This window comes from Colletotrichum phormii (assembly GCF_030913505.1).
Source record: "Colletotrichum phormii strain CBS 102054 chromosome Unknown BDP81scaffold_1, whole genome shotgun sequence".
Taxonomy (NCBI): domain Eukaryota; kingdom Fungi; phylum Ascomycota; class Sordariomycetes; order Glomerellales; family Glomerellaceae; genus Colletotrichum; species Colletotrichum phormii.
In genome coordinates this window covers 3,963,627-3,984,333 of record NW_026851443.1, presented here as the reverse complement: position 1 = coordinate 3,984,333, position 20,707 = coordinate 3,963,627, and the positions used below count along the sequence as shown (strand labels likewise).

The window sequence follows — 20,707 nt, the reverse complement described above, 5'->3', positions numbered from 1 at the left end:
AGAGGAGAGGGACGAATAAAGAGACAAGAGGAGGTGGGAGAACTTCCCGACGCGCTCTCGGGAGGCGGTCTTGCCAGATCTCACTCGAGAACTGCGCACCTAGCTGATTCGAGCCAGAGCGAGGACTGTTAGGAAAGAATACTGAATAACTTCGTGGAAGCTGAGGTTGGAGAACGGCTGCTGGGATGAGGTCAGTCAAGATGGTCCTGATTCAAATATTTGACACCAAGTAGCTCACCTCTTCGAGGCACTGGATCTGACAGCAGAAATTCTGACACCAATAGGCTGTGCTGAGAATAAGATGTCGTCATTCTCGCGCCCATCCTGTGTGCCGACGGTGGCAGAGTTGGCAGTCGGGCAAGCTCTTTGAATGAAGGTGGAAGAAGCAAGTCGCGACCGAAGTCCAGTCAGGCGCGCCGCGCGACGACGGTACGTCCACTTTAATCTCGCACCGCCACACCTCCATTGCACCACCAGCCACGTACCTTGACGTGCCTGGAGGGCCAACTCGAGAGCTACTACAAAAGTCACCTGCAAACTGGATCCAGGAATCGATTTCCCGTATTCAGTAGTGATTGATGAAGCGTGAGATGCTAGCATACAAGAGGAAGCATTGAATATGCAAGTGGTATCATTGACACATAGATTGTCGAAACAATGTTGTTGTACATAACTTCCTGAACCCTCTGCTCCCATTCGCAGCACCATTCTCCATCAAACAGCACCTCCTACACCTGAAGCAACGAGGCCAACCCAGCAACAGGCGGCTCAACCTGCACCAACAACTCCCTAGTCCGCCGTATCCTCTCCTTGACGACCTTCTCCTCCGCCGCCCACCTGCTCTCCTCCGTCTTGGTCTCCGTCCAGAACCCAAACGCCGATTTCGTCGGCTCAGCCCGGTTCTTGGCCTCCTCTTCGCGAGCCAAGCTAGCCACCATGGCAGACCAGTTCTGCAGTCCCGTTCCCAGACACTCGCGGCACGTCTTGCGTGCCTCCTTGTCGCCGCCGATCGGACCGAGCTTGCGCAGCTGCTCCTCGGCGAGGTCGACGGCATCGCGCGTCCACGCGAGGCCCTCGTCGCGGTTGGCGGCCTGCTTCTTGGAAGCAGAGTCCTTTGCGGCTGCGGCGGCGGCGTAGATGATTTCGCCAATGTAGAGGTTCAGCCCGGCCTCTTCGCAGAGTTCTTTCGAGTGGCGCCAGGGCGGGCGGGTGCCGTCGTCTGGAGGGGCAGGGTACGTGGGCGCCTGCGCGAGGTTCCATATCCTCTGCCAGAGCGTCGCGGGCGTCTCTGTGGGACGTTCCTGGCCCGGGAGAGGGACCTGGGGCAGGGCGCGGCGGGCACGGAGGACGGAGATGAAGATGGGGAGGGCGGCGTTGACGTCGTCGTTGCGGGCCTTGTGGAGGGCGATGGAGGTGAGGACGGTCAGCACGTTCTCGGACGGCTGCGTCGGCTTCTTGTCGTTGATGGTGTAGGTGCGGGGGTCGACGAGGGGAGGGTCGCTCGGGGCGGTCGCCGTCGCTAGGGTGAGCGCCCACTGGTACATGCGCTCGGCGGCGTCGGGCATGTTCTTGTAGTCGAGGAAGGAGCCGTACGCGAGGGCGGCGTCCATCTTTTGGCGGTCGGTGAAGCCCTTTGTGGTAAGGATGCGGAGGTAGTGGTTCTCGGCGGGCTCGTAGGCGACCTCGCAGTCCTCCTCCCGGGGCGCGCTCTCGGCGCCGGCAGGGATGGGTTTCGGGTGCGGGTTGGAAGGGCCCAGGACGACGTCGGCGGGGAAGATGATGTTCCTCGTCTTGTCCTTGACCCAGCCGTCGAGCTGCTCCGCCGCCTGCGCCATGAGCATCAGCACCTCGTAGTAGCCCCGCCTCCAGTTCTCGCTCTTGGCTGAGACGTCCTTGCCCGCGTTGCCGATGCCGTCGATGGAGAGAGGTTCGTCGAGCAGCTCGCGGATCGCGGCGCCGTCGATATCGGGGTTCTCCAGCCTAGCCAGCGCGCGCCTGCACGTCACGATGACCTCGACCCAGTTCACGCTGTTGCCGGTCGAGTCCCGGGCGGCGTTCTTGGCCCCGCGGACGCCCATGCGCGTCAGGTAGGACCACTCGTGCGGCGTGGGGTGCTCTTTTTCCAAGCCTTCCTGGTTCAGCAAGAAGATGATGCCGAGGATGCAGAGGGCGCCACCCCAGATGGAGACATTGTAGCGGAGGAATAGGCGGCCCTCATAGCGCAGGAAGCGCTTCTTTTCTGTGGTGAAGTAGCGGGCCCGCGGCGAGGTGACGACGGGAATCGAGAGGAAGGGCAGCTGCGGCCTGCTGCGGGAGGTGAGGGAAGTGTTGCTCGTGAAGGGCCGGGTGGTCTGGAGCCGGAAGAGCCTCTGGAGGAGGATTCGGCGGAGGGCTAGGCGCTGGCGCATCGTGGCTGCGGGCCGGGTCAACTTCAGATCGGGAGGGTTGCTGTGCTCATGCGGTTGTGATGGTCATTGGTTTTGGCGGGTGTCCGTCGTCGGTGGTTGTATCGGAGTTGGGCTTCTTTTGCGGTGGGATTAAACATTCGGGAAGCTCAGAGCTTGAATGACCAGGGAGCTTCCATCCTGAGGTGGTCGATCCATCCAAGATTCGATGCCGAAGTGGGGCCACTGCTGGCCGGTGCGGTCGGTGGTGTCGGTGGGCGAATGTTCCGCTGTCAGCTGGAATTGGAGGTTCTGATTGGCCGCTCACCTGGAGCAACTTTTTTCTGTGATCGGAGATGGCGCAAGTCCAATTTTGCTGCTTAGACCCATCGCCAGTGACTTTGAGAGGGTCCTTCTGAAGCGCGTGTAAGACTGGCTTGACGGAAAGCCACTCAAGACACTCACCCTCTCTGTTGACTTTACAATATAGTAAATCTCGTCATCTTGCATGATGAGTGTGCGAGATTGAACATGTCTTCATTTTTCTCTAAAGCGGCGTCAAGTCCGCACGCTCAACTGGCTACTACCGCCGTCTTGTCAGGCGCCACGGTAGCATGTCTCATCCTCGGCTACCAAGCATTCGAAAGAAAAGAACGAATTCAAGATCTCAAAAAGTCTATCCCTCCCTCTGCTGAAGAAGCTGCCAAGGTTCATACATCTCATCTATACCAATCCACAGAGACCAAAAAAAAACTAAAAAAAAAAACTAATCACATCTCACAGCTCACTCGGTACGGCGCCGCATCGCCCCCAGTAGACAAGGAGGATGCCCGCAACCAAGCCCTCGCGAGACGAGCCCAGGCCGGCGACTTTGACGAGGAACTCATCCTCGAGCAACTCGCCCGCAACAGGGTCTTCCTCAAAGACGACGGCCTGCAAAAGCTCCGCAACGCCTTCGTCATCGTCGTCGGCTGCGGCGGCGTAGGCTCCCACTGCACCGCCGCCCTCGTCCGCTCCGGCGTCTCCAAGATCCGTCTCATCGACTTCGACCAGGTCACACTCAGCTCCCTCAACCGACACGCCGTCGCCACGCTGGCGGACGTCGGTATTCCCAAAGTCCAATGTCTCTACCGCCGCCTCATCGCCATCGCCCCCTGGGCCAAGTACGAGCTCAAGAACCAAAAGTTTGAAAAGATTGCCGCCAATGCGCTGCTTGCGCCTTGGGCTGAGAACGGACAGAAGCCGGATTACGTCGTTGACGCGATTGATAACATTGACACCAAGGTTGCTCTGCTCAAGTACTGTCACGATCACGGCATCCCCGTCATCTCCTCCATGGGAGCCGGGGCCAAGGGCGACCCTACGCGCGTTAATGTCGGCGATATCGGGGCCAGCACCGACGATGGGCTCTCCAGAGCTACTCGCAGGAAGCTGAAGCTGCAGGGTGTGACGGGCGGGATCCCCGTTGTGTACTCGACTGAAGTCGCCGGCGAGGGCAAGGCCGCCCTCCTTCCCCTCGACGAAGAAGAGTTCAAGAAGGGCCAGGTCGGCGATCTCAGCGTTTTGCCCACATTCAGAGTCCGGATTCTGCCCGTGCTCGGAACCATGCCCGCCGTCTTCGGATACATCGCCGCAAACCACGTTATTCTCAGCATTTCAGGTAAGAATCATGAAGCGACTACATCTATCTCATAGGGCTAACAAAGCTTCTAGGATATCCCCTCGACTACGTCCCGGCCAAGAACCGCGACAAGCTATACACAGATATTGTCGCATTCGTCCAGGGCTCCGAGACGCGAATCGTCCACCACAGATTCGGCATCGAAGAGTCCAAGGGCCTCCGCATCCCCGTCTCCCTCGGCGACGCTGCCTTTTTGACCGAGGAGCTGTGGAAGGGACGGAGTGCCGTCACCGGTCTCATTAACAGACTCGTGCTGGTGCGGTGGAGACGACCCGAGGGCCAGACTAAGCTGCGCATCGGCGAGGGCGCCGAGGAGCAGAAGTGGTCCAACGTTCGCTTCCGAGACTTGGTCTGTATGACGAGAGATGAGGCTCTCCGCCACGAGAAGGAGTACCTTAAGAAGGATGATACCAAGTTGGAGGACCTGTACGATGCGGACGTGATTGCCCGGATAGAGGCGAGATTGGAGGAGGCCATTGGGGTTGAGAAGGATAGACTTTGAGTAGAGAGTACATTTTTGGAACCACATCACGAATGTATGTATGATTGGAATGCGGATAACGTCCCTATGCTATCATCTCCCACCCGTCGCCCATCATTCTCCCTAAAGATCACTCCCATGCGTCGTCCTGCTGCTCAGTCTCTCCGACCGCAAGCTTCTGAATACCCCCTAGTACCTCGCAGTGCTCATGGTCCTCAGACGCCATGGCATATCCGAGACTCGGCTTTACAAAGTCGGGCATCTTCTCCCACTGCTCGTCGAATCCTCCCGCGGCCCACTCCTCCTCCGTAGGCATGCGCGGATCGACGGCGACAACCTCCGGGTGGCGATAGTCGGCGCCAGCGAGAGCGACCTCCTGGACCCAGTCGAGCATGGAGACGTGGCTAGTGATTAGCATGCACTCGACGAGGTAGACTTCCCCGGAGCTGTAGACCGTGCAGCCGTGCTGCGTGAAGGAAGCCGTGTTCGGGTTGCCGCCGGGCTGGGCTACGGGTGTGAGTGCAGGCGCTTCATCTGTGATGTACGCTCGAGCGCGGCGGGGAAGGAACTCTTTGAAGGATTCGTGGGTGAGTTCCTCGACGTTGATCGTGCTCCCGAGTAAGGACAAGGTGTTGATGCGGTGGCCGAGAGTAGACCAGGTCTCGGATGTGTCTAATTCTCTTGTTGCGTAGTCGGCACCAAGACCTATGCCGATGATGTCAAGGCGAGCAGTCGGGGATAAAAGGGAAGGAATGACTTCGTTGAGAACGTACGCAATGTGGGCTTCGGGACTCTCGTTCTTCGGGATCGCATGGTACTTTGGATTATTGGCGCGGCCGTGGTGAACCATGCTCTTCCGGGGAACAGCCATGGCTGAAGTCGGGCTCAGTGCCTTATTGCCTTCAGGCCACCACCAGAGCTCGCCTGTGTTGGCAAGAAGGATTCCAGGGGGACCATTGTCGGAAGGCGAAGCTCTCTGGCGATTGATCTCCTGAACGACCGAGACCATGCTGCCCTTGTTGATGCCGCCGGGGCCGTTGACGACGCGGAGAGCCAGGTTGCCGAGATCCTGGCTGGGCTCGCCGAAGATTATAAAGACGCGCGAGGCAGAGGCCAGGCTGGGACTGGTGAAGATGGGAACATTGGGTGAGGTTGGCTCGGCGCCGAGAGGTAGGAGGGTCTTGTTCAAGCCTTCCTTTTCGAGACGGCCGTGAACGATGTCGCGGATCGCTTCTATACGAGAGTCAGGAAGAAAGCACAATTTAAGTCAGTAGTGATGGGCACTTGCCGTTGAAATGGAAGCGCTGGCGATCATTGACGCGGCCATTCTTGGTAAGGTAGTACTTGAAGTAGTAATTGGGTTCCTTGATGTTGCGGATCTCATCTTGATCGTTGACGAAATAGCTGTGAATATTAGCTCTTGTGACGTTTTGATAGGCACGGAAAGGGCCGCAAACCCAAGGTCCTTCAAGTTGGACGAGAAGATCGGGTCTTTGGGAAGACCATCCCAGCGGCGGCGGAACATGGTGGCGGCTGAAGGCTGAAGAAAGACGGGATAGGGAAGTGTGGGAGAAAGAAAGATGGCTGAGAAGCCGTTTCGTATCGTCTTTTTGAAGAGACGGGAATCAAAGTTGAGAGAATTGAGTATGAGGGCAGGAGAGAAATGAAGAGAGACGAGAAGGTGAAATCAAATGAAAGGAGTGTGAGGGAAAGGACTCCAGGCTCAACGACCGAAACCAAATTCAAGGTCTCTAGTAGAGAACTGAGAAGGCAACCGCACTCGCAAGAGTTCCTGCCTATGTACGGCATCTAAGAGCATCTTCCCCCATTAAGCATACCTGATTCGCATATGAATTTGAGATGTGTTGTACATTGTTTGCCAGTATTTGTATCTGTACATATGCTTCTTAGGGTGCCGACATGCAGCCAAACGCCAAACCCCAAATCGTCTATACCTGGTAGGCAAGCTCGCGAGCGTAGCATGCCATCCAAAAGGCACACAAGTCCCTTTCAGTGTATCTTTCAACGGCCTTCCCGTTTCCTCCTTTTGTATATCATCATCTGCCGTCTCACGCGTTTACCAACTGGCCTTCTTGACACCGGGAATGTTACCCTCGTACGCTTGCATACGGAAGTTGAACTGTAATCTCTTGTCAGCCTGCGCGATTCAACCCCGGATTTGACGGACAGCCAGCGTTTTCGACATACCCTCGTCATCTTGAAGTCGCGGAAGACACCCCTGGCCTTGCCACCCAAAATGCATCGGTTCTTGATCTGCGTCGGCCGGGTGTAGCAGTGCATCTGTCCCAATTGAAGCTGCGCCTCGGCGCGCACACGGCCTGGGAGCGTCGTGTTCTGGATAATGTATCGGAGAGCTTGTCTAATTCACGGTGTTCGCGTCAGTTCCAGCTCGATTGCGTCGTTGGTTTTGGGGGTGTGAGAGTTGCTAACCTCTCGGGCTCGTTATGCATAAAGACCTGGCGCTTCGTGTGGTCACGAATCGTCCGTATGTTGACGAAACATCCCAAATCGAGCTTTTTTGCGCGGAACATCGACATTTTGGCGGCGGTTGTGACGTAGTGGACGGGGAGTCGCTGGTCGTGCAATCGCAAAGGTTGAGCTTTCGAAGCTCGAATTGAAGTTCGCGATGGGTCACGTGAAGTACTTATCTTATCGCTCACCGAGCTTCACCGACCACATCAAGGTTCTTGGAGGTCACTCTGCTAGGACCTCACCCCAGCGATGCAGCAGGTGATGGCAAGGGCTTTTTAAGGTAAATCTCGTTTGAGCTCACAAAAATAGCATTTTTGGTATTCGATTAGCCGTAACCCCTCCAAGAACGCCAGCCGTCATCACAGGCTATGACTGAACCCCAAACTTTGCAATATGATACAGCAGCGACACAACCTCTCGAAAAACACCAATGACCCTCCAAAAGATCAATGCAGTTCTCATCGTAACCGTAAAGGCAGCGCGCGGGTTGGCTGCTATAATTGGTCCAGGAGCTTCTGCCGCCGCCTGTTGATCAACTCTTCCTGCACCTCTTCCAGCGTCGGTAGCTCCCAGCCCTTTCCATCGCCTATATCGCCCGGCAAAGCCTCCCAGTCAGGTGGTAGTTGTTGCTTCCCAGTCTTCGCCATGTGCGCGAGGGCCTCTTCCTCCTTTGCAAGCTCGTACGCCAGCAACTCCGGGTCTTCCTCGTCTGGCGCGTAGCCGTAGTACGCTGCATCGACCTGTTTTCGCAAGTCGTCCCTCGTCTCTAGAGGTTTATCGTTCGTGGCCTTTGCCTTGGCTGCGTCGAAAAGCTCTTTGACTCCCGGCAGGTCTCGTGCGCGTCCAAAATATCGATAGCCTTTACCGCCTCCTGGTATCTCTCGTCCCTCTTCGTCGTATATCTTGCCGCCTCCACGCATGTAATTGGGCCCGCCGAGATTCCGTATTTGTACCTCCCACATGTACTTTTCCCTCATGAGCTTGTTGATTTCGTCGTTGAGGTCGCGAATCTGGTAGTCGCTGAGGGCGGTGTCTTGAATCTTGGAGACCTTGCGCGAGATCTCCTTCAACACTTGGCCACGCCACTTCTCGCATGATGGTATCGAGTCAACTTCGGTGATCACTCTAGGTCGTCTTGTCCGGCCAATGTCGATAATGCCCAGGTCCGCTGCTTGCGCTTCGCGAAAGCGAAACAGCATGGACTGCGCCTTTTCCGAGTTTCGCGCCTGCACTTATTAGTATGTCGCATCTCAGAAATCTAGGGGAGATTCAAATACCATCTTGAGAGCTTCGGCGACGGGTGAGGGCGCTGGACTTCTTGCGAATGTGGTTCGGGTTGGCTCTAGTGAAGAAAGTCGCACGGCAGGGCGTCGCCGTCTTTCAAGCTTTCGGTCGTCAATGTTGCGCGCCTGGCACGGGCCTTCCCCCACATCCAATCAGCCACGCCTTCAACGGAAATATGTGGCGTCCACTACAGACGAGGTACGCTGTGCTTTGTACACTAATCCTACAGCAACTGCTCCCACCACTGCTAACCACCACCAAGTGACGTGCGAGCTTCACACACTTTTGGAGCTGTCCAACTCCACGACAAGCTCAACACACCACCCCATCACCATGCGCCTTACGACGCTGCTTCTCGCAGCTACGTCGCTCGTCGGCGCGGTGTTCGTCGACGAGGTTGGCGACATTGATTACCACCACGAGCTCATCGGCGTCCCCCAAGTCGAGACCACCCTCTTCCACAAGCCCCGGCGCGACGATAAGGCTTCGCTACTCTACACCCTTAGCGATGTTGGCGTCCTCGGAGCCGTCAACCCTAGCAATGGTGGTGTCGTCTGGCGCCAATTCCTGACGGGTAACATTACAAATGGAGGCGGACACTTGCGAGCGGCCGAGGACGAGGATTGGGTTGTGTCTGCGTACGGCAGCTCGGTGCATGCCTGGAACGCCTTGTCCGGCAGGAACGCATGGTGGATCGACTTCGTGGGCACAATCAAGGATCTGGAAGTCATGGAGATGACGGAAAACGGGCGCAAGGATGTGCTTGCACTTTTCGAAGAGGAGGATGCCTCTACCGTCCTGAGAAGGCTCAATGGTGCTGACGGAACTGTGGTATGGGAGAACAAGGATGCGTCCAAGACCATCCCGCTGCAGGTTTCCAACAACATCGAGAAGATCTTCGTGGTCAGCCTTTACGGAAACGACGGCATGTGGGCCGTGAGGGTGTCTGTCCACGATACCCTCACTGGAAAGCGCATCGACGACATCAGCCTCGGCAGCAAAGGCGACGTGACGGATAAACGAGATGTCATGTTCGTTGGCGCCAACTCCGCGTCTCCCATCGTTGCCTGGCTCGATAGCGATCATACAAAGCTCAAGATCAACGTTCTGGGCACGAAGTCGAAGCAAGAGTTTGCTCTCCCGTTCCCCAAGACCCTTGATGTAGCTATCCATGCTCCGCATCACCTCAACGCAGAGCCGCATTTCTTGGTCCACAGCAGATCCTCCGATAGCCACAAGGGCGAGGTCTACCACGTCAACATCAAGAACAATGCCGTCACCAAGCACCACGAGCTACCGGTGCTCCCTGGACTGGGTGCTTTCTCTACTAGCTCGGAGGGCGCTAACGTCTGGTTCACGCGCATCACCGAGGAGGAGGTCATCCTTACCTCGTCAAACTCACATGCCATCCTCGGCAAATGGGCCTTCAAGGAAGGAAACGAGAGATTTGCGTCTCTTCACGCAGTGTCTGAGGTCATCAAGAAGGCTGCCGACAACTTTGCTGTCCGCTGCGCCGCTGTGACTACGCTGGATGACTGGGTTCTGGTCCGCAACGGTGAGGAGGCCTGGGTTCGCCCCGAAGGTCTCACCGGAGGTGTCGCCGCCGCCTTCGCAGAGATTCCCGAAAGCGAGGACCTCGCCAAAACCCTCGAAGCTGAGGCACACGACAACGTCCTCTCTGCCTACATCCACCGTGTCCAACGTCACTTTGATGATCTCGCCTACCTGCCCGACTACCTCGCCTCCATCCCCCAGCGCCTTGTTAGCAGCATCACTGGAGCTGAACTTGCGGCTAAGACTGAAGGTCTTTCTCGTGATGCTTTTGGCTTCAACAAGATCGTGGTTTTGGTCACCAGACGCGGCAAGCTTTTTGGCATTGATATTGGCAAGCATGGCAAAGTTATCTGGAAGCTTCACGCTGTCGATATCGCCCCCTGGAACACCTGGGATATCAAGGGCATCTTTGTTGAGGATGCCAAGTCAACCGTCACTGTTCGAGGCTACTTCGGCGACTACGTGGTTGCGAAGACAGACACTGGTAAGATGATTGACTCCATGCCTGAGGGCTCATGGGTGCAAACTCAGGCTGCCGTCATTGTTGACAGCCCTTCGGGCCCATGGCTTGCCCCCGTTGGAGATGGAGGCGCCATTGGTGACGTCCCTGCTGCATGGATTCCCACACAGACGGTCGTCGTTCGCGGCTTGAAGGGCGAAATCAAGGGCCTGACCTACATCAACGAGGAAGGCACTGGCAAGGAGCAGGTTGCCTGGGAGTTCTTTCCGCCAACGGGCTACGAGATCGTCAACGTCGCAACCCGCCCTGTCCACGATCCTATTGCTTCCATTGGACGTGTTCTCGGCGACAGACGTGTCAAGTACAAGTACCTGAACCCCAACACCATTGTCGTTTCTGCCTACAGCAACGCCAAGTCTTCCCTCACCACCTACCTGATTGACTCGGTCTCGGGCGCTGTTCTCCACTACGCTACGCACGAGGGAGTCGATGGCAACAAGAACATCGAGTGTACCCTGGCCGAGAACTGGTTCGTCTGTTCGTTCTTCGGACAGTACGCTCTCAAGGACGATGCCGGCCAGCCTCTTTCTGGACAAACCCTGAAGGGCAACCAGATCGTGGTCTCCGACCTGTACGAGAGTGAGTACGCCGATGACAGAGGCCCGCTTGGTGATGCTGCCAATTTCTCCTCTACCGAGCCTGTCGATACCCCGACCGGCGTGCCCCTGCCCTCGGTTATCAGCCAAGCTTGGATCTTGTCTGCTCCTCTGGCCGCTCTTGCTGTCACGCAGACTCGCCAGGGCATCACCAGCCGCCACGTCCTGGGCTATCTGCCAGAGTCTCATGCCATCGTTAGTCTCCCCCGCCAGCTTCTGGAGCCGAGACGTCCAGTCGGACGTGACCCGACACCCGCGGAGATGGAGGCCGAGGGTTTGATCAAGTACCATCCTGCCATTGAGATCGACCCGAGACAGGTCATAACCCACCAGCGCGACGTCATTGGCGTGCAGAGGATCATTACCTCACCCACTGTTGTTGAGAGCACCAGCTTGGTCTTCTCCTATGGCGTCGATGTCTTTGGAAGCCGTGTCGCGCCTAGTTTTGCGTTTGATATCCTCGGCAAGGGCTTCAACAAGATTAGCCTGATTTCGACTGTCCTTGCGCTCACTGTTGGTGTCGCCGTGTTGGGACCGATTGTAAGTTTCCTCCCATTGTCTCGCAAATTGTTTTGATCTTCTGCTGACGAAAGAAATAGGTTCGCAAGAAGCAGACCAACTTGCGTTGGGCGTAGATAAAAGTATTGTATGATATCATGATATAATAGAGTCGTTTGAGTTCGTGCATTGATGTTCCTGCTTGTGTCTTCTGAAACGTCGTGATCTTGCGTTTATAAATGTTGTGGTCAAATCCAGACTTGCGGACTAGTATGCTGTTGAGAGTCAACCGATCTACATCACTCTGAGGAATTTTGTAACTATCGGAGGCTGTATTATAGGCAGTCAGACTTCCAAGCTGTCCTGTCGCGTTGATGGGCCAGCTTGCTGGAATTTTTCTGCGTGACGTGTGTGAAGCATTGGAGTCTAGACCGCAGTTCAAGATGGAGCGTTCCAGCATGTCCTTGACGACCTGACGTCCAAGTGTCCCGCCAGCTAAGGGTGTTGATCGTTGCGTGGTCCTTCATAACCCGTACGTTTGCAAAGCATAATCTTTTCTATGAAGACTCAAGAGTACATGCATTTGCCAGCATGGCGCCTCAGGGGAGTTGGCAGTGGCAGGAAGACTGCATGGTTATGTGAAGACACTCGAGCTTCGTGACCATATTTTGTAGGTAGGTTAGAATAATATGACGCGAGTAGCGTTGTGTTCCTTCCAGACTTTACTTCTGTCTCGTCGCAAAGCCATAGGTTGAGTCTTTGAGGCTTCGGCTCAGAGAGATCAAGAACTCTTTCGAGCAGGATGAGGATGGGAACCTTCCCAAAAGCTTCCAGACTTCAATGGCAGAGCATTTTCCGAACCACGTCAGATAAGTAAAGGTTTGGACAAGCATCTTCAAATTCATCAATTACATGTCATAGCACAGAGTTGCGGTGTTCAATTCAAGGGCGCTTCGGCGCAGAGCAAAGTGTCATCAAGCTGGAACACTAGATTCTCTATCCAGTGAGACCTTCCCTTGACACTCAAAAAATGACTCCCGGTCATTTTCTTCAATGGCCTATCGTTGCAGCGCGGGAGGGTCCTTTCTTCTTTTGCCACCAGCAGCAATGCGGGTAGCCAAAATAAGCTTAAAGCACCATCCTGGTATTCGACTCTGATCCGTCCGAAGTTGGCATTGACTTTTCGTCTCAACGATCAATTTGCCTTTTCCCCACTGACATCGAACGTACGTTGAAAATGCGTTCATATCGAAGGAAGGCTTTCCAAGTTGCGATCAATACCTGATTTCATTGGTGCTGCTGCTACTTTGTTCACACGAGGCTCCATTTTCAACATTTTCTCGGGGCTGCTCAGCGCGAGGACATCACACGATGCAATAGTGTTAAGTGTATCAATACAATCAGCTCAATGCGCCATCTTTATCCACAAGATCCACGAGGTCACCGAGACGCCTAAAATTATGCCCTCAATCATGCAGATCCATGGTGTTGCCTTTCAGCCGAGGCAGGATCCGGTCAAGTGGTAAGGCTAGAAGCTTGAGGAGCTTCGAAGAGTGCCTCACCCCCCTCACTATCATGCAGGCTACATCTGTAAATTGAAATGTAAGAGCCCACATTCAAGCACTTTGAAGTACATCTAAAATACGTCGAGAGATCGTTACTTCAATTGAGGAAATATTCCATGCCTGATTGGATGTATGTTGCGGACGCCTTCAGGCATACGGGGCCTCGGACTCCTCTTTAGGCTCTCTGTGGAAACACCAAAGCCACATCACTCTTACAAGGAAGCTTATATCGCACTGGTGAGGGGCTTTTGGCTAGATCCTACCGCCCGCTATCTTTTTAGTCTGGTTGCCTGAATTCTAGTGGGTCATTAGGCCGAAGAACATCGACGATGTGTGGGTACATGAGAGAGCACACGATGCATGCGATGAACCAACGCGGAACGGCGCAGACATTGTTGGCAATGCAGCTAAAAGCCCTGTCAATAAACAACAGCTGGTATGAAAGGGAGGGCTCAGACTCTAGCACGAAAATCTCCAAGTAAGAGTACCTAAGGCAGGGAAGATTGATCCATTTTGAGAGAACGTTGTCCAGTTGAATTGGTATCAGTGTCAAGTTTCCAAGCAAGTAATCTTGATCCTCAAGCTTGTCTTCGGGCATTTGTACCGATATCATACTTTAAACCAAGTAGAGTTAGACGTTACTGGGACACGGTCACGGGACTCATTCTCTCACGTTCCTCGGGGGCTGGTAGGATCGAGTGGCTGGTAAGTGCCCTCATAGCTACCTACCTCGCTTTGGCCTTCACCGCTCAATTCAGCTTTGTAGCTCACTTGTATGACAGCACATCAACACTATGACCAGCCTCCTAAATTTAACTCCCCAATGAACCAATTACATGATAAGCCAGAATAATGTCAAACCGCGATTGTCGCTGTGAAGGATCAAGCCGATGCCGCTTGAAGAAGCAGTTCAACTGCCGGCTTCGGACCCTACACTACCTTAGCTATGTGTGCACAGATCCCAGTGACTCATCGAGGTAACATCGTCTGTTTGCCTTGCGGCTTGCCAAGGAAGTATCGGTGGGCTCACCGATATATATCTGAAGTATTTGAGTATAGTACGCTATATGTGAATTGTCATTCCTCGTCGTCTATTTGATACAGATTCAATGTCCCGTAGTAATAAGGCAGAGCTCACGTAGACATCGGGCCGACAGGGCAATCTGATAATTATCGCACATTAAGGTACCCATATAGTGAGACATGAGTTGAGTCAGGGATTGGCGGTTTCAGTGCCAATGTGATTTTCGTGAACCCCAGCATGCATACGTATTGATCAAGAACGAGTTAATCAATGTGAAAATTGCACTTCTGCCAAAGTGAGAAGGCATCTCACACGGAGTACCAGCTCGAGTGCTGGAATATATTGGTCGGTCGCCAGTTTCATCAAAACGAAAGGTGCACAATGTGTCACATCAATGCCCCAAAGCAAGCATTGTAGAACCCCTCTGGTTCATGTAACTTACCGTGAGGCCACTTCTCGCTGCCAGTTATCGATATCGTCATGTCATGACTCCTGAATTTACACTTGTCTAACGTTGCGCAAGATGGGTTGCAAGGGTTCGAGTACAGAAAGCTCTGCCGCAGTGCCGCCTGGGCAACACTGTCTCATGCATTCGACTGGCAGCGTTAAGATCACGTCTTGGAAAGCCTTGCGACTCTTTGAAGATGCCTTCTTTTAATCCCAAGGGAGATGATTGTCACACCAGACATGATGCCTTTCTGGTGGGATCGCAAAGGCACTTTCGAGAAGGGTTAGACTTTACCAAAGTTCCTCACAATTGGCAGATTCACGGACTGAGTATTGCCGCCTGATGACTGTCTCTCATCGACAATGTTGCCTTCACACTCACCGAAGGTAGTTCAGGGGTAGCTCACTGCCATAGCCCATGGAAACTGATCCTGTGAATCCTTCGCAGGCACCCGTCGCCGCCTTACATCGCCCGAGTCTGTGTTCCAAATACCGACATGCTGAATCCATGACTGGGTAGTGCGGTGAGACCGTGAGCGTCGTCGTTTTCGTAATCGATTTTGATTTGTGCAGTTGCCGAACCAGGTATCCCGGATTATACCGCCAGGTCATCGGGACGAGCAGATCCGTCCCGAAGCTTACGGACCCTAGCTGCTGTGGTACTACGGCCGGTGCCGTTGAAGAAACTGGACAGGGGTTTCATGTACTGGGCTTTGCGGGCTTTTCCGAAGGCACGAATCAGCATGATTCGACGCCGTCTGGCTTGACGATATTAAGGCGGATAGCATGCGTGGCCCCGTGACAGCGTGCAAGTATGTTTTTGGGTTCGGCCCAATTGCAGAAAGGTAAGCAATTGCCGCTCGAGGCTGAGTATTGATGACCCCGGTGAACTTTCCGCTCTGAAAGAAGTCTCTTATGCAGATGACAGTGACGAACGGTCAGCATAACTGATTTCTTACTGGTCTTCTCCAAATGCATTGGCTCAGACTTGTCGCCTCACACTCGAATCGCCTGGATACCACTTTCGAGCTTTCAAGATTCCTCAGTCAGAAGCCCAAGGAAGAACGACCATACGCACATCTACGAAAAGCTGAGTGCGTCAAGAGCTTGGAGCAATACTTTGTTATTGCTAACCCAGCGTTGCAAGAAACGAAACCTAGGCAATTGACTCCTGTATCGCAGTCCAATGACTCCAATCGGGCAGCCTTACAGCACTGTTTGGGCCGGCAGCATGTCCTCCCCCTCAATTTCGCCTCAAGTTCTGAGTTGCAGGTCTTGTGACAGGCTGTCAGCACTGTTATTGATTCTCAAAGCGGAACGTTCGAATAATCTGCTGCCACGATGGAATAGTGGCTACATTAGCGATGCAATGGGCCCCCGAATCGAAGTCCTCTGTGTTACGGGCTGGACCCGATTAGTGGATCCGGGCCAGCGCCCGGATATTCTGCCACGATTGACCGCGCGGGCTCTATTACGCCTACGCTCCACCTCCGCGGAAGCTCCGCTTGTAAATCTCTTCTCGTCAGCTTAGATTCTGTCAGGCCCATCCCAGTACACTCGTTACAACGATTGTCACACTATGCCTATGAAACAATATGGTCTTACACAAGCATGACTAAGTTTGCCAAGGATATGCCAGTATAAAGGGTCTTCCACTCACTATATAGATAGTCGGGATATTCCCATAGCCACTCGTTCTTCATACTCATCAATACATCCCATTGACCCCCTACCTGATAATCGCTGCCCAACAGATTCTATATACAGAAATCACCCCTACGTGGCCACACGAGGGCTGGGCTCTTAACACTCTGGTGGAAAGAATCTCAGGCAACTACAGGCCGCATATGAGGCTGGGCATGTATTGGCCTGGGCCTGTAAAGTCGGAAATCATGAACCGTTCGAAACGAATCGGGAAGCTGTTTCTGGGCATTCTGCAGCACCGTGGCAAGCAGAGCAATCGGTTCTGTCTTCTCGCTCTAATGTGGCGCTGTATTGGCAATGCTGCTGTAAGTGTCAGCACATCATGAAACACAAGAATAGCGACTGAACTCACATTCCAATACCGATTCGGATCCTTCCTTCATCAAGTGGCAATCGGATATTCAAGTTGATGCCCGGTCGTTGCCGATCCTGCGTGCGTTATTGGCAGGCCTTGTGGAACGCCCGGTCAGGGCAGATGCCTGATAACAAGATTGACCGAGAGGAGATGGTTGCAGCCAGGTTTTATATAAGTATATGTGCAACCAATCAATAGCCACTGACAGTCGCCACGATAACTTACAAGTGCAAATGTCCTTGGTACTACTGTCGCCCCCACCGAGCTTGTGCTTGTGTAAGGATGCAAGAGAAATCTAGATCCGAAGACTTCGTTCGGGGATAATGGACCGATCGGGCATGCAGGTTCCAACCCGGCATCAGATTCCGGCATCCCGGCGACCTAGCCGGCGCCGAGTAACCACAACATTACTATTGCGGTTCTCCGTTATCGTTTTCATGTTGCGGATTGGCACTGTCCGTGTATGCAGAGACCCGTCTCACTTCCCCTGAGATGGGGGTTTGACGCGGCACAGCCGCAATGGTTGGTGTAGATCATGAGAGCCTGGATGTTGCCTTAGTCAAGGCGGCATGGTGGCTAGCTACTTGTGCTGGCCTGGATTGACCACGACTTCAAGAAATGGGACGGCACATATTGCGCTTGATCCAATAATACCATGGCGCTCTTGACATGTTCTGAGAACCCCGTCGCCCGCAGCATTCCATTCTGAGAACCTAGGCGTCAATATGTTGACGTCAGGGGCCGAATGCACGTGGAGTCAGGGTAAATCGAAAAAGAAAGTATCAAGGGGGATTGAGAAAGCCTCCCTGAATAGAGTCGTAGACCATGTCGTGAACCAGCAACTGCTACACACACCACCTTCATCAGCGTCTATTCGTAAGGCTCTCTGAATATCGGTGTGAAGGAGGTTGACGCCCTGAAGGATAAGACCAGCGGCATGAATGGTGAGTGAAGACGTGGATCCGTAGGGCGGCTCGCTGCTCGAAGTTGTGAGGCGCATACAGCAAACATGACTGTGATAGGATCACACGCAAATGACTGTCCAATGAGGGCCTTTATGGCGTGCACCTGTCAGGCAAGGAACAACATGGATAACAGCCGCTTACATTCCATCAATGCATGGCTTCCAATAGAAGCAAGATGCTACTCGATCTGTCCTTGGAGAAAACGGGCGCATTTCCCTTCGCCTCGGAAGGCTCAGAAACCAATACTTTGCCCCAGGGAGCCTGTCGCTGAAGCATTCCTGACGCCAAATAAAATACGGGGCAACCAAGGGGCGTCGATTAAGGCGCATGTCTGAGCATCGCGAAAAACAAGTTCAAAGGAATGCCGGACAAGGTATAAGAGCCAAGTAATATCACTAATCAAAGCATGTAAGGATCTACCCTAGCGCAGGCCTCGGAGCAACGACCTCGGGAGGAACATCTAGGCAGAAGTGACCCACATAATTATTTGCACAAGAAGCTCCTATGAGTCTTGGGTGTAATATCGCTCCAGACCTTCTAGATCCTTCTTGATGACGGAGGCAGCTGACACCAACATGAAAGAGAATAGGCAAACGAGTGATTGCCTAACTTTGAGCCGTAGTCGTACGTCGCTGAAGGGGTTCGGACGCCTGACGAAAACAAACTCTTCGACTAAAGTACGTCAAGGGGTTTCTTCTAACCTGAGGTAACACCTATGAACCAAAGTGTGAGTCATCCTAAGGCGGGATATTTCTCGTTCATAGGGTAGGTATACGAGCCATCTAGGAATGTTAGCTTCGGTTGACTTCGAACTTCTTTGTGTGATTGGAGACCTCGTGTTCTCAGCTTTCAGCTACGCAAGCCTCGTTGCCTCCGAGCATCGTGTAAGTCATGCTCCGCTCCGTTGGGCAGATTTCGTATCTCCTCTCCGCTACGGGACATCTCCGCCACACTGACCTAAAAATGCACTGCCCTCTTCGTGAGAACCTTTTCGATCAAGTGACAGGTGAAAGTTTGAAGTTCAACACGATCTGGGCCCGACTATGGAAATTTGCAGCATATCGTACCTGTCATCATCGGCATCGCCGATGGTGCCCTGCAGATGGAGGTTGCAGCCTCGGTGTGGCTGAGTAGAGCGGGTGGCGGATATGTCCGCCACATCCGAGACTGTGGCCGAGCAATAGCATATCCGAATATGCCAGACAAAGACGGGAATTTGGAATGCTACTCCGTTGAGTGGGCTGTAAAAATCTAGTGTGTCTAAGTTTTGACTCAATTGATTTCCGAGTTACTGCCCATCCCAACACAATTGCTATGAAGGGGCCATTCCGCAAAGTCGTCCTGGTAGTTGAGACTTATGGTAAAGACTCGAAGATGGCTTCAGGTCCATAGCAGTGGAGTATAGAGAAACATCAGCGTGAAGTATTTCGAAGTTGAAAGAGAAAGCCATGGAGAGTTAGTCTTCGAATAGAACTGTGGTCAAAGACATGGTCAGAAAGCTATTGAGGTTTAGACCATCAAGCGATTCAAGACACGACGCTCTGCTTTAGCGTGCCCTATGCCCATTTATTTACCATCCAGATTATTCAGATTATTAAAAATGCAATGGAAATGACTGAGACTATGAAGCAAAGACCTTAAAAAAGCCTTCGGGCACCGCGTGATTCGGTATCACAACTTTGTTGCTCAGCAGGACGATAGTGTTTACCGCCTTATTTGAGCCTGGCTTTTGCTGGAGGAGCCAGTCCATGGTTAGACCAAATAAAGTTAGGCGTAAACTCAACCCTGACAGGTCTATGCTATATCGAACAACACTTCATACGTCACAGATAACGCCTTCATGTCTTCTTGCTGCGTTAACGTACTCCGTTGAAGACATATCGTCTGTACTGATAGTTGCTTTTACTATTAGTACGGATGTCGAAACAAAATCGCTTCGCAGACTCTAGTAAACACAATTTTCATTATTCTCTGTCTATGGAGATATGAGGCACCAGTATGGCCCTTTAGGTAAGATAGAGCGTCTACGGCGTGGCCATTCCGCAAGGCAGACTTGTTCGGTCTTTCAGAGAGTGGTCTCCTCAATGCTTCGATGTCCCGATATTATTCCAAAAGCAGGCTACGTACAAAAGTTGAAAAATATCTCTGGCTGATGTAATATATGCACGTTGCCAAATTGTCTTGGGATCCAACCTCTTGGTTTCTTTCCTTTAGTACCGTGCTTCCCAGCCCCCAGAATAAAATTACAAAAACAGGCGTCATTTGCCCGAATTAAGCAAGCTCCACTCAGCCATACATGCTTGCGTGAATTATTGTGAGGAGCTCCTAATTCCATGATCTAATCAACTGCTCTAGCTTGGTTGCCTTCTATACAGTCGAGGGAGCGCGATGCGGTGTGAAATCTGGGTGACACCTCAGACTACAGTCTACTAGTACCTTACGGATAGTAGGCACAGATATCATCCTTCGATCTTCGTCACTCAACTGTGCCGTAATCTGCCTGATGGTCTTGCTTGCATGCATGAAGCGGCATGAAACGTGGGTCATTGGATATGTTCTTCCATGTCACCAGCCAGGCCCAACACTTTTTCTGTTCAACTTTACTCACTGACAGGGCCCGATGATCAGCCTCTAAGACAGTCCATGATCTCAAACATTAGTGGCATTGCATGTTGGTTTCAAATTTCCTAAATATGCATTTCTGAGTAATGTTTCAGAACCACATCAGAACAAAATGCATTCCTTGAGGGCTGAAGCTTGAAGAGCATCTCCCCGTGCACATGGGAACTTTTACCCCGCAATGAAGGGTGAACGAGAGGGGCAGATGATGTGTCTAAGTCCCGCTAACCCTAGCAAGCCGCAGCTTCACCATGCTCACCGCCTGATCAACAACACCAGTATCCGTACTAGCGGTATAACAGGTATCCTGGTGTTGCAGACTTCCGGCCAATCGTTAGTATGCAAGATCAAAGCTCAGAAGCGCGGCTGCCGCGCCATCAGAAGCCTTCGGAAGCTGCACCACCGCTACCCGGACGCTAGAGCTCGAGCCAGAGAAGTGACTCTTTTTGGTCAAGATAATACAGCCTCATCCAGCATCAAATGCAATGCGAAAGGCATCTACCCATCTTTGACAGGGCAGTCCCAAAGACTCAGATT

The 20,707-nt window shown here is 53.1% G+C and overlaps 7 protein-coding genes across 7 annotated transcripts; 3 read left to right on the top strand and 4 right to left on the bottom strand.

Annotated features, from left to right (window-relative positions):
• Positions 1-555: 555 nt before the first annotated feature.
• Positions 556-2,790, bottom strand: BDP81DRAFT_414511 (uncharacterized protein). The gene has a single exon (XM_060589370.1). It carries the CDS (start codon positions 2,406-2,408, stop codon positions 729-731), a length of 1,680 nt encoding a protein of 559 aa, XP_060452315.1. The 5' UTR covers positions 2,409-2,790; the 3' UTR covers positions 556-728.
• Positions 2,784-4,567, top strand: BDP81DRAFT_477679 (ThiF family protein; the record flags this gene model as incomplete). The annotated part of the gene is made up of 3 exons (XM_060594823.1): positions 2,784-3,092; positions 3,168-4,044; positions 4,098-4,567. The coding sequence occupies exons 1-3, from the start codon at positions 2,916-2,918 to the stop codon at positions 4,565-4,567; spliced, it is 1,524 nt and encodes a 507-aa protein (XP_060452314.1). The 5' UTR covers positions 2,784-2,915.
• Positions 4,568-4,676: 109 nt separating this feature from the next.
• Positions 4,677-6,071, bottom strand: BDP81DRAFT_456940 (Arb2 domain-containing protein; the record flags this gene model as incomplete). Its single annotated transcript, XM_060593226.1, has 3 exons — positions 4,677-5,779; positions 5,835-5,965; positions 6,004-6,071. 3 exons carry the CDS (start codon positions 6,069-6,071, stop codon positions 4,677-4,679), a joined length of 1,302 nt encoding a protein of 433 aa, XP_060452313.1.
• Positions 6,072-6,623: 552 nt separating this feature from the next.
• On the bottom strand, positions 6,624-7,104 carry BDP81DRAFT_444824 (ribosomal protein S14p/S29e; the record flags this gene model as incomplete). Its single annotated transcript, XM_060591882.1, has 3 exons — positions 6,624-6,686; positions 6,755-6,926; positions 6,998-7,104. 3 exons carry the CDS (start codon positions 7,102-7,104, stop codon positions 6,624-6,626), a joined length of 342 nt encoding a protein of 113 aa, XP_060452312.1.
• Positions 7,105-7,329: 225 nt separating this feature from the next.
• BDP81DRAFT_414507 (pre-mRNA-splicing factor ISY1) lies at positions 7,330-8,448 on the bottom strand. The gene is made up of 2 exons (XM_060589369.1): positions 8,317-8,448; positions 7,330-8,265 (listed from the first exon to the last, which is right to left on the bottom strand). The coding sequence occupies exons 1-2, from the start codon at positions 8,317-8,319 to the stop codon at positions 7,534-7,536; spliced, it is 735 nt and encodes a 244-aa protein (XP_060452311.1). The 5' UTR covers positions 8,320-8,448; the 3' UTR covers positions 7,330-7,533.
• Positions 8,449-8,656: 208 nt separating this feature from the next.
• BDP81DRAFT_306482 (uncharacterized protein) lies at positions 8,657-11,628 on the top strand (the record flags this gene model as incomplete). Its single annotated transcript, XM_060583279.1, has 2 exons — positions 8,657-11,533; positions 11,593-11,628. 2 exons carry the CDS (start codon positions 8,657-8,659, stop codon positions 11,626-11,628), a joined length of 2,913 nt encoding a protein of 970 aa, XP_060452310.1.
• Positions 11,629-15,414: 3,786 nt separating this feature from the next.
• BDP81DRAFT_18688 (uncharacterized protein) lies at positions 15,415-16,240 on the top strand. Its single transcript, XM_060582367.1, has 3 exons — positions 15,415-15,621; positions 15,710-16,146; positions 16,195-16,240. The coding sequence occupies exons 1-2, from the start codon at positions 15,500-15,502 to the stop codon at positions 16,056-16,058; spliced, it is 471 nt and encodes a 156-aa protein (XP_060452309.1). The 5' UTR covers positions 15,415-15,499; the 3' UTR covers positions 16,059-16,146; positions 16,195-16,240.
• The last annotated feature ends 4,467 nt before the right edge of the window (positions 16,241-20,707 follow it).